General features: G+C 29.9%; 1 protein-coding gene across 3 annotated transcripts in view; it reads left to right on the forward strand.

Annotated features, from left to right (window-relative positions):
• Positions 1–8,724: 8,724 nt before the first annotated feature.
• LOC142330204 (guanine nucleotide-binding protein G(q) subunit alpha) overlaps positions 8,725–17,301 on the forward strand; it is a 118,341-nt gene continuing 109,764 nt past the window's right edge. For all 3 annotated transcript variants that reach the window (XM_075375334.1, XM_075375331.1, XM_075375333.1), the window contains exon 1: positions 8,725–9,702. In XM_075375334.1, the coding sequence (XP_075231449.1) occupies positions 9,582–9,702 (121 nt within the window). In that variant the 5' untranslated portion in view covers positions 8,725–9,581. The remainder of the gene's footprint in view (positions 9,703–17,301) is intronic.

Genomic DNA, 17,301 nt, shown 5'->3' on the forward strand with positions numbered 1-17,301 from the left:
CTGTCCCACATACATTTTATCAGTCTTCCAATCCAGTCTATATTAATTTTCAAACATTCATTCACATGCTGTGGTCTACTCATTCAAATACTTGGCTAATCAATAAGATAAATGCATTTTTCTTCATATATCCAATAATTTTTTCTACAATATCATCAGATAACCAATTGTAATTCTAATCTTATTTGCGACAAAAAATAATTAATTTTCAAATAAAAAAAGTTTCTTTTAAGATAATGATGGTCTGGGCTGAGGTTCATCGACCACTTTTGTTTTCTTAAAAATGTATTTTGTCAAAGTTGGCTGTCTTTTTCTTTGTTTTTTTTTCATTTAATAATTCCTGTTAAAGACAAAGCTGACATAATTCCGCTCTTCATTTTAGAACTATTTAATCAGGATCATTCTTTATAAACTGATCAATAATCTGCATGATGGTTGAAATGCTGTTGGAAGGAAATTCTGTAATCAATTCATTTTTTGGTATTTCTTCTTCTTTTTCTATCTCGTGGTCAGTTATTGGTTCTAAAGTATACTGAGTTACAATTTCTTTGAGCTCCTCATTGCTTAGCTCTTCACCATATGACTGCAACAATTTTTTAATATCTTCTTCACTAACTTCCAATCCCCCTTCATTGGCTAATTCAGTTCTTTCTTCCCCTTCTTCTGCAATGGTACAGGATTCAGGCAAAACTTTTTTCCATGCTCTATTAATGGATTTTATTGAAACTGCTTTCCAGGTTGCATCTATGTTTTCTATGGCATACATAATGTTGAACTCCTACCAAAATTCTTAAATCGTTTATTTGTTTTCGCTGTCTGTTTTCTCAATTAATTATCTGAAAGTATTTTGAAGGTAGTAGGCTTTAAGGTATATCATTTCCTGATCCACCGGTTGTATTATTGATGTGGTGTTAAATGAAAAAAAAATCACTTCTATCGGGATGCTGGTTTGAAATGCCTAAAGACTGTTTGGGAACCCTGGAGTGTTATCAAAAAGCAATAAGGCCTTCGGCTCGAAGTTGTTTTCTCACAGTAGTGTTCAACTGTGGGACAAAATGTGGAACAAACTGATCCTGAAAAACATTGATTTAACCCATCCTTTTTTACCTGCTTTCCAAATGAGTGGTACTAGATTTTGATGTACCTTTCATTATACGTGGTGTCTGAGAATGATACACCAGCATTGGCTTAAATTTAAAATTACCTGTAGGATTGGCACCTAGCAATAAAGTTAATTGGTCCTTGGCTGCCTTGAACACAGAAGCACATTTTTCTTCATGGGAGATGAAAGTTCGAGATGGCATCCTTTTCCAGAATAAGCCCATTTCATCTACATTGAAAATGAGTTCAGGCAGATAATTCCCATGTTTAATCACATATTTTATTGTTGTAGGAATTCTAATGTGGCCTGGTGATCTGCACTAGCCACTTCACTGGTGATTCGAATGTTATGCAAATTAGATCACTTTTTGAACTTCTCAAACCACCCTCTGCTGGCTGTAGTTGTTTACAGTTTGTCTCCTACTTCTCCTAAATGTGAGCAAAAATCCCTTTAGTATTCTCCATGATTATTAGCTGAATTAACAGCATGCTTCATTGTGTTTGATCATCAATCCAAATGCTTAGCCTTTTTTCCATTTCTTTTAGTACACTGCTACTAATCAAGTTATTTTTGTAGTAGAATATTTTGTTAATATCAAAGCAGTTTTTTATTTTTTTTTAATTTTAAGATTGTTCTACTTGTAGACAATTTGGCATTGTAGACAATGCCACATTTAAAGAACGCTCTATATCAACTTGACACTCACCAGTTCTAATCTTCATAGCATTTGCAATTTTATATCCAAGTTAATAATTTTTTTATGCTTTTATTTTCTGTATCAGGCTTCAACTTCAGCATGGTTTTTAAAAATACAGTATGTATATTAGATAAAAAACAATATGTGAATAAATTTATGGAATGAAATAAAAACAGAAAAAAAATTAAATTGAAATAAGACTAGCTAAATATGCACTGAAATGAAATGAACATTTTTAACACGACTGCACAGGTCAACCACTTTTTACTGTTTGATTTAAACTGTAAACGGTTGTATCACAGGAACTGATATCTAGCTGGAGTGGGAGATGAATAGGAGTGTTCATCTATACTTTAAAATAAAAGGCTTTGTCCAGTCACATACAGTTTTTTTTTTGTCTTCAGTCATTTGACTGGTTTGATGCAGCTCTCCAAGATTCCCTATCTAGTGCTAGTCGTTTCATTTCAGTATACCCTCTACATCCTACATCCCTAACAATTTGTTTTACATATTCCAAACATGGCCTGCCTACACAATTTTTTCCTTCTGCCTGTCCTTCCAATATTAAAGCGACTATTCCAGGATGCCTTAGTATGTGGCCTATAAGTCTCTTCTTTTAACTATGTTTTTCCAAATGCTTCTTTCTTCATCTATTTGCCGCAATACCTCTTCATTTGTCACTTTATCCACTCATCTGATTTTTAACATTCCCCTATAGCATCACATTTCAAAAGCTTCTAATCTTTTCTTCTCAGATACTCCGATTGTCCAAGATTGTCCACTGATTATGGCGAATCAGTGCTAAATGAGGTACTACTGTATTGATTTGTAGATATAAATTATATTACATGTCGGGTTGTATTTTTCTGGCATTTAATTTTAAGAAAAAAATTTAGTAATATGAAAAATAATTTAAATTTTTTTATTTTCTAGAATATCCAAAAAAGATGTTTCTTTAAAATAAAGTGTGTTTTAATAATTATATTTTTTTGGCAAAATGTATTTTTAAATACCATTAATCAGTAAATTTTTTATTTACTTTTAGATCATTGTTATTATATAAATAAGGTAAGTATTTTTGTTTTAAATAATTATAAAGTTATTATTTTGATTTAGAAAAAAGATGTAGACATTTTAAATCATGATAATCAGTAACATACCATGCAGCCACATCATGGTAGCAAGGTAACAAAAAAACTGAGAAAAAATTAAGTGCTAAATGATTAGACTTGTGTTTAACTGATGGAATAAGGTAATAATGATATTTTAGAAGCAAAGAGTATCTATTGTATTGATTATTTGTTAGATCTTTCATGCTCTAGCAGCCTTCAGTAAAACATTTGTATATAATACATGTTATTTTGTGCCATATTTCTGCGAAGTTGTCTTTTTTTCTGGTATTTTTGGTATTTTCTGATGTTTTTAAAATTTGAAGAAAAATTAATGTAGTGTTTACTTAGTGCCCATATTTTTTGAATTGTTGCAAAAGGTTTTAAAATGATAAAAAAGTGTAATTATCCAATCAAGAATACATTCGTTAGTACATTTGAAACATTGTTTTTTTTTTTTTTTTTTAAAGTATTATTGCAAATTGATGAGAAATAGTTTTTAGTGCTTACTGGATTTGGTTTTAATGAAAAAGAAAAAGGGTGCTTATGTGGGATGTGCAAAAAAGAAAAGGAATCTGGTTCAGATATGTAGCTAGAGTGATTGGAAACTTGAAAATTACATTGTAAAAATTGATAGAAGGTGAAAGAAAGCAAAAAGAAAGCAAAAAGAAAGATGAAATTAATAGATGAGGTGAAAATTGGAAACATAAATGGATGAAGGAGAAGGCTTAGGACAGAAATGAATGGAGACATCAGTGGTATAAGGGACCTGTTGTCAAGCAAAACACCAGATTATGAACTGTGTCATGTAGAAAACTTAATTGAACACTTTCTGATGTCATCAACAAAATGCGATTTAAAATTAATGAAGCTAAGGCTTTAGGTAGTACATAAAAAGTATTAAAGTCTTATACTCATATTTAGTTTTTAAACATTGTTTCTCAGATCATTTGTTTTTATATTAAGAATTTTTTAAACAGTTAAGAACACACAACAGGCTTTATTTGTAACCAGTGTGAAGTCGAAAAAATATTAATGACTAATAAATTTTCAAGTAGCATAACAACAATGTAGAAAATTTATTAACAAAGCAAAAATTAACAATAATTTAGACAAATAAGATACTTTAATAATAAGTATTATAGTGATTGGTATTAGTTCTAAGTTAATGAGTGTATAAAACACTAAATCTCTAAGATAATCTTAGCTAGATGTACGAGAGACATTCAATAATTAAAGAGACAAATTGATATAGAAAAAACTGTGTATTTTTACAAAATGAGATTTTTACTACTTCTCAATGTAATCCCCACCAATATTAATACACTTGTCCCAACGATGAACTAGTTTTTTTATACCTGATGCAAAGAAGTCTTTGTTTTGTTGTTTGAGCCATTTTCCCACAAATTCTTAGACCTCCTTGTTGTTGCTGAACTTTTTTTCAACATAATGTCTTCTTGAGTAAACCAAACAAATGAAAATCTGAGGAAGCCAAATCTGGATTGTAGGAGGATATATCTCCCAACCCATTTTTCCAATGGTTTCTTGGGTCAACTGGGTGGTGTGAGGGTGAGCGTTGTTATATAGCAATATCACGCCTTTACTTTGAGATCCACAATGTTTTTCTCTCATTGCTGTCTTTACTTCTTTCATCAGCATGTCTGAGTAGTAGACACTGTTTACTGTACACTGATTTTCCAAATAATCACAAAAGACGACTCCTTGGGCATTTCAAAGACGGTCAACATGACTTTCCCTGCTGATGCTTGCATTCTGAATTTTTTCGGACAGGTGAGCTGGTGTGTTTCCATTCTATGCTTTGTCTTTTGGACTCTGGTTCAAAATGATGAACCCAAGTTTCATCACACGTTAAAATCTTGTTTAAAAAAGGGTCACCTTCCTTTTCATAGTGTTCTTTCAAGTCTGTACATACTCTGAGTCTTGTTTCCTTGTGTTGTTGCATTAACTGTTTCAGGATCCACCTTGCATTTGTTTTGCTGTACTTGAGCTTGTTTCTGACAACATTATGAACTGTGTCAACACTTACTGCAACTGTTTTTGCTATATGTTCAACTGTAATATGTTGGCCTTCACGAATGTGGGTTTCAAGCAAAGGAGTTGACACTTCAACTGATCAGCTAGGATGTTGCTTATCAATCACTGAGGTTCAACCGTTTTTGAACTATTCTACCCACTTATAAAAATTTCTGCAGTTCATACAACTTTTACCATACTGTAAAATCATTCAAGAAAAGATTTTAGCTGGTTTTTCACCTTCAGAAAGCAAAAAATGGATCACTGAATGTTGTTCAACTAATGTGGAAACTTCAAGTGGACATGCCATCATTAAATGCAATATTGAGGTTATAAACAAAACAATTTTTATCCATCAGCAGTTCTCAACTCATCCCAGTGATGCCCACATAAAGTCATGAAAGTACAAAACTCCTACAAACTGTTTCATTTCTACATCAATTTGTCTCTTTAATTATTGAATGTCCCTTATATATTGATGTTTCTTATTCACTTGCCTACTTTATTTTAGTGATAAGAAATAATATATATAAAAATGAAGCAAAGATAAGGGGGTATAGTAGGAAGTCTTTGATCAAAATTTCTTGAAATGTTTGCTGAAGTCCACACTGTTCTTTACTAAGTCCAAATCATGCTTAATATTTATGGAATGCACTGCAGTCGGTGATGGGTCAAGTAAACTCATAAATAACTTGATGCATTATTTTAGATAGAATAACCTGATAGATACAATACATACATTCACTATGAATTTAATTCAATTTGAACTTCATTTATAAAATTCAGTAATAAATGAAAATAAACTTGTTTAAAAAATGTGCCAAGTAAAGATAAAAAAAAAAATCACTACAGAATTAATCAATATCATAAAACCTTTGTTATAAGTTTTCTTCTTCATTTTAATAAGTTGCAGTTTTTTTTAATGTTTGTCGTCTTATCTTTTGTAGAATAAAACATCATGTCATTCAAATGTTAACAAAAGTATTACATTCAATTTAAGTGTAGATTAAAATTTTTCAAAATATGTAGGAGAGTTTAGTAGTTGACAAGCTCCTATCTACCCTCAGATCTGCTGATGTAAACACTGAAATTTGGATTCTTAAAGAGATCTTAAAGGAAGAACAAGCAAAATATACTTGATTCAAAATCCCTAAAATTTCAATCAATTTCTTGTAGAAATAATTTGAAATTTGTATATAAAAAAAAAGAAACTGTACATTTGTTTCAATTTAAATTCGTAAAAATGATTTGATATTGACTTTACACAAATAGTGACACTGGATAATAGCAATTTAAAAAAATTAAAATTTTAAAGCAATATTTTGAAGTCTGTACCAAATTTAAATATCATCAACAATTTGTTTTGAATGATACCTATTCCAAAAATTAATATTTTACTAGTATTGAAAAGGTCTTTTTTATGTATTATGTACTTTTATTTAAAATATAGATTAAGTTATAATATACGCTGCTCATTTAAAAAACCATTCAAAAAATAAAAAAATCTGGATCTTGAAAAACCAAGAGAGAACTGCAGAAAAAGAGATTACTTTGAGCCTAAGGTAAGGCTCTCTAGAATGTGAATTTAAATTCTGGGTTAGCGAATAGCCCACAAAAAGAGCTTGCCACAATTTGGTGCACGAGTATGTATGAAGTAAAATTATGAAAATATTCTTATCCCAACAATTTTTAGAATTACCTGGTATGGAGAGCTACTAGACTACTACCTTCTGCTAGAGGCTAGGCTACTACCTTCTGCTAGAGGTTACAAAATGAAACAGAAGTGGTCATTGTAAACTGTATGTCAAGAGGTTCTGTTTGAGGAGTTTTTGCAATCTATATATTTTGATACACATTATATGGCATGTAAAAGTCTTTTATATTCTTGATTGCAAACAAATAAAAAAAGTCAAATCATATTTGTAGATTTTATAATTTTTCATTTCAAAAGTCTTTGTAGAAAAAATGATTAAAACTATTCCATTTGGAAAAAATTCAGAAAGAGTACAGTATACCTAGACACCTGCACAAGCGCTATTCCCCAACAAGCTTGCTGACCACAGTGGGGCTGCAGCCCTACCACTTGCAGGCACCTATAAAAGAGTGAATGACATAACTAATTTTCAATTTGTTGCCAACCACCCCCTAGAGAAGGAAAATATGGAAGAAGAAAGAAATTCCAATGCCAAGGCCCAATGTAGAACCTCCCAGTGGATGGCAACATCCTGACTGCAGCAGCAGGTCTGGCCAACCTGCTGAGGGAATCTTGCTGGGCCCAGACACTACCTTCCTGTCCCAGCTTGCTGGGCTTCAAGTGCCCTGGTCAAAGGACCCATCAGCAGGAGTTGGCCTAGCATGGGATTGCAAGGGAAGAACCGCCTCAGCCGTGCTGGCAGAAGATGACCGAGACTCTGGGGGCCACTACTGTCATGCTGTAGTGGGGATCCAACTGCCACTGAGGGGAAGCTGATCCAATTCCAGTACGACTCAGCTGGCAAGCCACAACTCTCTGACTACATCCACTTAGCTGGCATCTTAATTAGTTTGTCTTTGGTTCAGTTTCTACAAAGGATCTCATATATTTTCACTAATAACTTCATCCATCTTATCTTCCTCGTTAATATACACATAACAGCATGTCTGAGGTTTTTGTATAATAAACTAAATAAGAGTTTCCTAAATTTTTTTAAGACAGATGTCATTAACAACAGTGCTACTAGACACTAGTGGCGACTTGCATATAGGCACTAAAGAACTACAGCACCCCCTATTTCTAGTTGGTATATCAATAACATTTATTATAATGAGTCCTTTTTTCTTTAATTCTTTCTTTATACTTGTACAATATATAATCCTTAAGCTTAATGTTAGTAGCCTTCCCCTAGTTTATGAAAAAATATATAAAAATCTTTATATGGAACTGTGTGCTTCACAGTTCCAGTGGTGTGGTGTTTGGTTGTAGTGCACATGCACACATAGAAACCTGTACATGAGGCTGCAAGGGAGAGAGAGAGCATTGTTGCTCCTGTGGTGCCAACCCTGGCTTGCTGGTGGAAGGTAGTTTTTTTTTACTCCGTGTGCGTATGGAATGTTCCTTGCTTGTTCCCTTTTCTAGTTTAGTCGGTGGAAGGGATCTGAAAGTGATTTAGTTGTTTTTTCAGTAGTGATCAAATGATGGGGGAAAGCAAGGGCTCTTTGATTGCCAAATTTATCCAAAAACACGCTAGAAGGGTGAAAGAGAAGGTAATTACTAAAAACTAATTATGTATTTGTTTCTGTGTACATAGAAATTTAAATTAAGCACATTGGACTATAGTGTTTTTAAGTGGACATTTTATTAAGTTATCTAATAGGAGAGCTGCATCAAACCAGTCAAATGACTGAAGACAAAAAAAAATGTGTCTAAAATTTGGCATGTCCAATTAAAAATTAAAGTGCTTTTAAAGTTGGATATAATTTCTTTAAAACAATATGGTTTTGAACTATTACCTTTTTATCTCGAGAGTAGTTTCATATGTAGTAATGAAAGCATAAACATTAATAAATTACTTTATTTTTAAAACTAATTGATTTCAGTTAAATTTATTATTAGCAAGCACATGAAAAAATTAACTAGTTTACGATGAATCCGTTTAATTTGATAATAATTAATGCTTTAAACCTTTTTAAATTCAAAAATAACCTCCAGTCTGTTCATCGTATGCTGCTGCTACCTTGTGATTTTCTATGAAATGTTGTGCAGGAAGTGGGTGAGGCTTCAGTTGATAGGAACATTTCGGCAATTTTAGTTAATATTGTATTTTCTGCTATAATTTGTTGTTAACAGTAATAAATTTACATTATACTGTTCTTTATTGACAGTAGTTTTGATAAAAGTAATCAAATGTTTATGATAAAAGCGACTGCCGGCAGAAGATAAAATTTGAATGCAATCCGCCACGACTTTTGACCGTATTCTGTTTTCGACGTACGGAATTATGGGATTTAGTTAATATAAGACGCCATCTTGACAGGAGGCGTCTGCTGTGTGTTTGTAAAATAATCGTTTTGTAGTTCATACATGGAGTAAATGCCGTCGTTTATTGATGGGTATATTGCATAGTGTACATTGTTTATTTTTACCTACATTTTCCAGTGGACCGTGTCGTGTTTAGTGATGAACATAGCCGTATAATTCGGCGAGCCTGCATTTCGTCCCACCTTGATACGGTACTGTCTCTGTGTTTAATCTTGTTTGTACACACGTGAATGTAGAAATGAATAGCTTCTTAAATTGAATTAAAGATGGATTTGATGTAGTGTGCAGTGTTACGAGTATAAGTTACTATTTTTGTTTGTAAAACTCTCCAGTTTGGTTGGCTGAGAGCGTCTCCTAATTGCGTCGTCTGTAGCGTACCACACCCAGTGCCGTTTAGTTGCCAGCAGCTTGTGTAGTAGTGATCCCTCAACGGGACCGTGTGGCGTGAATGTGTGAGTGTGTTTATTGTGTGAAAAACAATCATAGATCCATGTTTATTCCTTCTTAGGGGTGAACGTTGTGTAAAGAAAGGGTTTTTACAACCCCTTCAAAACGGCTAGGAAAACGGCTCGCTTCAGATAATATTGGCTGAGCGACCCTCCGGGGTAACCCAGGCAAAACATGGCGTGTTGCTGCCAGTCAGAAGAAGCTAGAGAACAAAAAAGAATAAATCAAGAAATTGAAAGGCAACTTCGGAGGGACAAAAGAGATGCTAGACGAGAACTTAAACTACTGTTATTGGGTGAGTAAGACCCCTTTATCACGTTATGTTTTGCATTGTTATCACCTGTCATTTTCTGTTTATCAATATTTTGTTTTTGTTAGAATATTTGATATTTCAACGTTTTTTTTCAAGTTTTTAGCCTTTGATTTTAATGAAGTTAATTTTTTAATATGTTGGCTAATAATTATTCCAAATTTCCTTAATGTTATCAATTAATGACATTAGTTCTATGATTGGACCTTCATCTTGCATTTAGTTATTGTATTTGTTATTTTCTTTACTGAGTTTGGTTTTACTGCATTCTTGATATGATAACATTGTTTTATTTTCATCTTTACATTTAAGTAAGGGTTATCTCCAATAGTGTAAGATAATATTTCTGTAGAATTTGTTTATGTTGATTGTGTCTAAGAATATTTCAGTATTATTCTGTTTAGATATAGATTTTCTTAATTCTTGGAAGTATTTTAATTTTGATGAAGGCCTGTTGCATATAACCTTTTTACTTACATTATTTAAGCTGCTGACTGCAAATGTGAATAATATTATTATACAATTTACTTTGTAATGTATGTTAATTTACATCAGTTTTACGTACTGAAATATGTGTTTTTTTTTTCATTTTTAAAAAGTCTATCTAATTTTAGTTTTTAGTTAATTATTTACTGTTTTTAACCTTGCAAATGTCTCTTATTTTTTGTGTGGAAGAATTGTTTTGCATTTGTTATCTTCCACTTTATTATATATTTTTATTATCTCGGATAATTTTTTTTTTAAATTTTGTTTAGTGGTGTGTTAAGAGATTCATTGTTGCACTTAAAATGAGTAGAAAATTAATTTTATGGATTAACTGTAACAGATTAAATGGTACATTTGAAAATTTTGTGATAATTTGTATAAAAAATTTTTTTGATTTATAAAATAATTGATTGCAGAACGGAGTGTTTGTTAAACTGTAAGCATTAATTTTTTATTTTATTTACACATATGTTGACTGCATCTGCAGTGTAATCACTTAAGGGAATCTATTTTGTGTCTGCAACATCAGTTATAATCAGAAAAAAGTGTACGCTTCTCAGTGGGATTTGATCTTTGTAGACTATTAAAAAAATACTTTCTTTGAATCGTATAAATTAATGTTAATTATATGATACTAGTTGACTAAAAAACTTCAAATTAAAATATTGTATAATTAAACTTTTTATTTCTTGTTTTCACATTTGTTGATTGATAAGGTAATGATAAAATTTTGAAGACTATCATATTCTAATATATATATATATTTTTTATTTATTATATTGGGAGCCTATTAAAGGGTTGTTGATTGATCTGCTTGATGAAATGTGGTGGAGCATTTTTAAAAATAGACTTATAAGTTTCTAATTGTAATACTTTCTAGAACCATATTTACAAGTAATAAAAAAGTAAGTATAATTTTTTTTTAGTATTTGGTGAGTTTATTTGAAATTTAATTAAAAGATTTTCTTGAAAGAAACAGTTTTACTTTGTTGATGATTTAAAATAAAATAATTCCAATAAGTTAATTATAAATTGTCTGTGTACTAGTTGGACTTTAATTTAAATGCATACCCGAATGTTTATCAATGTTCAAAGTTTGTATTTTATTTTATATTGATTTATAATTGCAGTGCTGTTATTTTTGTAATCATAAGTTTTACATACATGTATTCATTTTATTCATTAAGTGTTTAGTATGTAATATAGTATTAGTTTTGGGTCTTATTTGTTATGAGCGCTACTTTTGCCATGACTTAAATTTTCTTTTTATGCTTGCTTAAAGCTGATTCATCATTAATATACATATTAACCTGGTATATATTTTTAAAAATGAACAAAGATTTATTAAAAAAATATTAAGAAAGACGTAAGTATACAAAAATTATTTAAAAAAGAAAAAATAGTTATTATTTATAAAAGAACCTCTTTATTTAGAACTTAAATCAGTTATTCTGTTCTGGTGGCAAAAAAAGAAAATAATGTCCTGCAGAATTTGATCTTTCCATTACTGTCAGTACAAAGATTTGTGGTGTATTCTTTCTCCTTGCAATGCTTTGTGGCTCCCTTAATGACTGAATTTGTTGTGTATGGGTGCTGGTTACTGGATCAATGGTAGTTTAAAAATTGTTTACTACCCAATGCACAAAATTCAAGTCTTGCAATTTTGTTATTTTGTCATAATGTGCACCATTAATCAGAAACTATGTTGGTTCCCAATAGTTTGTGCCCTCACAGAATTTCAAGTAAGCTGTAAAGTTTATAGCTTAGTTATCAGCTACAATTTCATTAATATTGTTTTGTTTCCATGCATGTGCTTTCAAAAACTTACTTTAGCTGACAATATTTTATTACACTGTAATAGATGACTTGTCAATCAGAACTCTACTTCTAGGGTTTCTATTTAGGATCAGGTTCATTATTTGTGCAGATCTCATGTAAATATTTTTGCCACTTTGGAAACTACATTGGTTCCTATTTCAATTTCATTAACACAAATCTGTTTATTTAAAATTCTTTCGACTACGCATGTATGCAACAGAGAGTTTTGTTGACTAAGAACATTCTACCCGATAACCTTATTCTTCAGTAATCCTATTGTCAACTGAAATTACCAATGACTAAACTTTTCACTTAATTTCAACACCATTTTCTGATTGTTTGTACAATTGCATATCACATGATCTATATTGAGATACTGCAAAAAACATACTACAACCTCTTTTTCATTAATTTCTTGTACTAGTCCCATGAAATTTATGTTTAAAGTTTTAAAATTGATTGTTAACTAATTACTAGCTATATTTGCTGTAAAATGGTATATGTGATTAACATTGGAGGGAATATTACTGTTAAAACATAAATAATATACCAACTTTAATATACCAATTTTTTGACACAAACTTCACTTCACTCTCACTGAGTGAAGTGAAGTTTGTGTCAAAAAATGTGTGAGGTAGAATGTTGGTAGTATAACCAATTAAATTGAAGATTTTTCCATGGTTGTATTGGATCCTACCGAACAAATTCTGGAATATTTCTTATTTTATTTTTGTGGAACAGCTCACATACAATTTCTGACTTTATAATGTATACTCTGTATATGTTTTAATATGAATAAAATCTTCATTTATTTGTTATAGCATTAAAAAATATAATTGTCAAGAACAAAGTTGTAAAGAACAGAAAGTTGCATTTGTTTGCTGCTAGTTTTTACCCATCAAAGTTCAGAAAGTTTAGTTGATGTGCAGGGTTGGAACGAGTTGCTGGTTTGTCAACTGGCAACAGGCTACCTAAAACATCTTGTACACTATCCCCATCATTTTATTATTAGCATTACTAACTATACAGAGACACTCCAGCTAGAAGTATACCATGCATCTTTGTGTGTTATGCTTTCTAAATTTTGACCACTAATACAAACTAATTTGTTGGTTTATTTTTTATATTGAAAGTTTTACAGACTGAAAAACTGAATGCAAATAATTTATTTCATATGTATGTATGAATAATAAAGATGCCATGTAAAGAATTGTAATATGTATTTTGGTGATGATGAAGTATTTAATGCTGACATAAAAATTTGGGTCATTTTGCTGTATTAATGAGTTTTTATTTATGTAAAATTTAAACCTTGAAGTTACACTACATTATACTGATTCTCTAAAATTATTTTATTGCTTTGGAATCAGAAGATTTCAGGTTTGGTAGCCCCGATTGTGGATAATCAAATTCCTCAATTTTATTTTGGCAGATAGATACATAATTCTATACTTCTGATTTTACAGTTTTATTGTGAATTTTACCATTTCAGTTTTTTTAAACAGAAATTTTAAGTGGTATTAACTGATGTGATCATTAACCAACAGGTTTATATAATAATTTTGTTACTGGCAGTTTATCTGTACTTCGTAACATTCAGTTTTTAGTTTTCTACTTCCTGAGGAGCTCTAGTTATTGTGTAATAGTCACATTTTTAAGTGATGCAAATTACTTTATTATCAGGATCTTTTTGTATTATGAAAATCATGTTAAGCCAATTTTATTTTTTCCACTCTCATTAATTTTCTTTTACTTTTGTACCTTTTGTACACTAGATCTTAATCCTACAGGGGCTTTAGTTATTGCATAACTTAATTATTGTAAATTTAACAATTTGAATTTGACATTTTTTTAATATAATTTGAATTTTTTCCCTTTTGATTAAACTTGTTTTATAAAATGTCCTGCAGCAATGTTTTGTATTTACGTTTGATCATGAAAACCTGCTACACTTTTATAGTAAACTATAAGTTGAGTATATGTAGTACATTAACGTTTAAATATATAAATAGTAATTAATAATTGACATCTACATAAACTTGTAAACAATAGTACATTTAAATAAATAATTAAATATAAGACAAGGTTTGTAAATTTCAAGAGCTGTTAAAAATAAATTTGTGAGATGGACATCACTTGTATTCTGTTCATTGGATAAAAAAAAATTTTTCTTGCGTCTTAATGAATTGCCACCTGTGTTGTTTTTCTGTTAATCTTAATTGAATGTATTGATATTATATTTTGCATTTAATTGATCAGGATAGAATTTCACTTTCTTCTAAAATTCTCTCAAAACTGATCCTCATTTCTTATGGCCTTGAGCCACAGTGTGAATAGCTCTCTGTGTGCTGTCTTGTAGTTACACAGGTTTTAGTCTTCCAGTTAATTTGCATCAGCTTTCACTCACTTTTTCAAATAAAGCTAAAGAATCTGTCACCTGAATTCTGTTCCAAGGTATGTATTCTCTATTGATCATGAATAATCAATAACTGGCTGACCGGTTGGTGTAGTGGTTAGCATATTGGCTTCTAAATCACCGGTTCAATTACTATTAAGAGTCTAGAATTTTCTTACTTATTATTTTCATTCATCTCATATTTCTCTTTAAAAAATTTTTATAGTATGCTTGAAAGAGTAATGGTAATACAGAATTTGGAAAACTGTATTAATTGTACTCAGGTATTGCATACCAGATGAGACATTGTTAATCTTTATTTGCTAGAACAGGTGTTAATTTATACAGATAAGTGAAAGATTTAATAACTACTCTCGTATTGTATTAAAATAATGTAAATCATGAATACGTTAATTTCTGTTCACTTCGGTTTCTGCGATTAAAAAAAAGGAGTTAAGTGTGAAGGGTAATTTTAGTTATGTAATAAAATTTTAAACTAATAGTAAAAATGTTTGGAAAAGGAAGACCAGCTAATAAAAATTAAGTTTATTATTATGAGAAGTTTATAATTTATAACAAATAATAAAAATTCTCAATTTCTTTTTTCTGGAGTAGGTGAATATGAAAGAGGATTATATTTATAAATTAAGTCAAAAATCTGTATAATACAGTTCAACAATTAGATTAATTAAATGAGATTAAAATATATATATATATATATATATATATATATATATAAAGTAAATCGGCCGTTGATGGGTTTTGATGAAAGTCTCAAAGAAATGTTTATAGTATTTTTACCTTGATCCAGTTTCAACCTCATTTAGGTGAATTTAACACCATTTAGATAAAAATTGCTAAAATTACTTTTTTAAAAAAGGGATAAATTAATTATAAATGAACAAATTTTTAGTTACCAATTTTGGTAAAAGTAATGCTAAGTAGATTACTGGAGCAGTAATTTCTGAATTACAACACAGATTTTTAGAGGAGAGATAGAATCAACAATAGTAAAATCTATGGGAATTGTATAGATAAGAGAGAGAGAGAGAGATATAAGGTAAAAGAGAGTGTTAATTATGGATGGTTTAAAATTTATTTTAATATTTGGGAACAGTATGTTGAACTATATAACTTGTGATGATAAAGTAGGCTGATGCAGCAAAAAATTCAGTATAACAGGCTAAGAGATGATATTGTGCAATATATTAAAAGACAAAAATATAGTTTTTTTTAAAATAATAGTTAAGTAAATGAAATGTAAAAGTTATACGAAAACTTTGTGATGTAACATTAGATCCTGCATACACACTTAATTGTGATTGAAATGTGTAAACTTGACAAAGGCTTTAAGAAACCGCATTATGTTTGTTATCTCTGAAAATGCTATTTTCATAACTCTTTCATTTTCTTATATTTTCTTGTTTTGTATGGTGCTAATTATACAGCATAATGTTTCTTCTTAGAACAGTGTACTGCTTTTGAAAAATAAAAAAATAGGAAAGAATTATTTTTATGTCAAATATTTATGTTAATATTAGGAATGGAGTTGCAAAATGTTGTGGTTTTTGTAGTAGATAATATACTAAGGGAAAATGGTTACTCCATATGTACTTTAATACCTGGTATGTAGTTTGTCTGGTATGCATATGAGAAGAATTGTGTGAAAAGATGAGCTTAGATTGTGTTAAGTTTTTATTCAGATCCTGGCAAACTAAAATTTTACTCTGAACAAATATTTGCTGATTATTTCTTTATGCCTATAATGCTTCAGACATTGATTGATTAGGCTAATTATAATTCCTACCGCATTCCTTTCTTATTGCTTTATCTGTATTGGGCATTGTAAATTGAGGTATCTCTAAGTTGTTTGTAATAAACAAAAACAATTTAGGAAATAAATATTGTTAAAAGTGAATAATATTAAAAAAGATTATTGAATCAAAACTCTACTCAACAGCAATCTCTATACTGTATTTACTGAATTTTTCACTGATCACATTTTATTTTCAATAAACCTGTGGAGAATCGTTTCCTAGCATAAATCATGCACTTACTTGTAGATAAAAAATGTTGCTCAAAAAAGTGTGTGAATTACATGGTAAATATGGTAATTTTTTTGTTGACAAAGTAAAGAATCACTAATCTTTTGACAAAGAAAGAAAAATATTTTGAACCATTATTTTTTTTTATAAAATGAATCTGATCAGTTTTTACACTGAATTAACAAAGCAGTTACTTTTAAAGCAAAAAATAAAGAATCCTTTTGTAATTAAAATGCCATCATTAATTTTAAATAAGAATGAACAACTTAATTTGGAAATTGTTTATATTTCATAATTTCAGTTGATAGTCAATGTTTTAACTATTTCATGAAGAATCCCTTTATAAAAACAAACAAGTAGATTTTGTATGTTTTGTTTTTTATTTCTTCTGGTATAATTGTTTCAATTGCACAAACCATATTGCATTAATTGTTTATAAAAAACTGTTTAAAATTTGATTGACTTTATTTGTGATGTAACGCTTATATATGTATATATATTTTTTTTATTTATTATTTTTTTATATAGTCCTTAGTTTATTTTATTATTAGCTAATACCAACATTGTAAAGATGATTTCTGTTATTATCAGCAGGTATTATCAATGACAAATGTGTAGCGCATCTCGAAATTTAATTGTAGTAAGTTTGTATAAATGCATTGATGAGTGATATAATTCTTGGGAACCCATAATATTGGGAGAATGTTAGTTGGAGAAAGAAGCTTGGGAATATCTTAGTATATTAATTTTATAAAGTTATATAGTTTCTTTGATTATATGTTTAATAACTTGTTGATTAGAGGTCTTCAAAATGTACTTTGCAATGCTGTTTTCATTTTT

This window comes from Lycorma delicatula, chromosome 9 (assembly GCF_047948215.1).
Source record: "Lycorma delicatula isolate Av1 chromosome 9, ASM4794821v1, whole genome shotgun sequence".
In the NCBI taxonomy this organism is placed as follows: domain Eukaryota; kingdom Metazoa; phylum Arthropoda; class Insecta; order Hemiptera; family Fulgoridae; genus Lycorma; species Lycorma delicatula.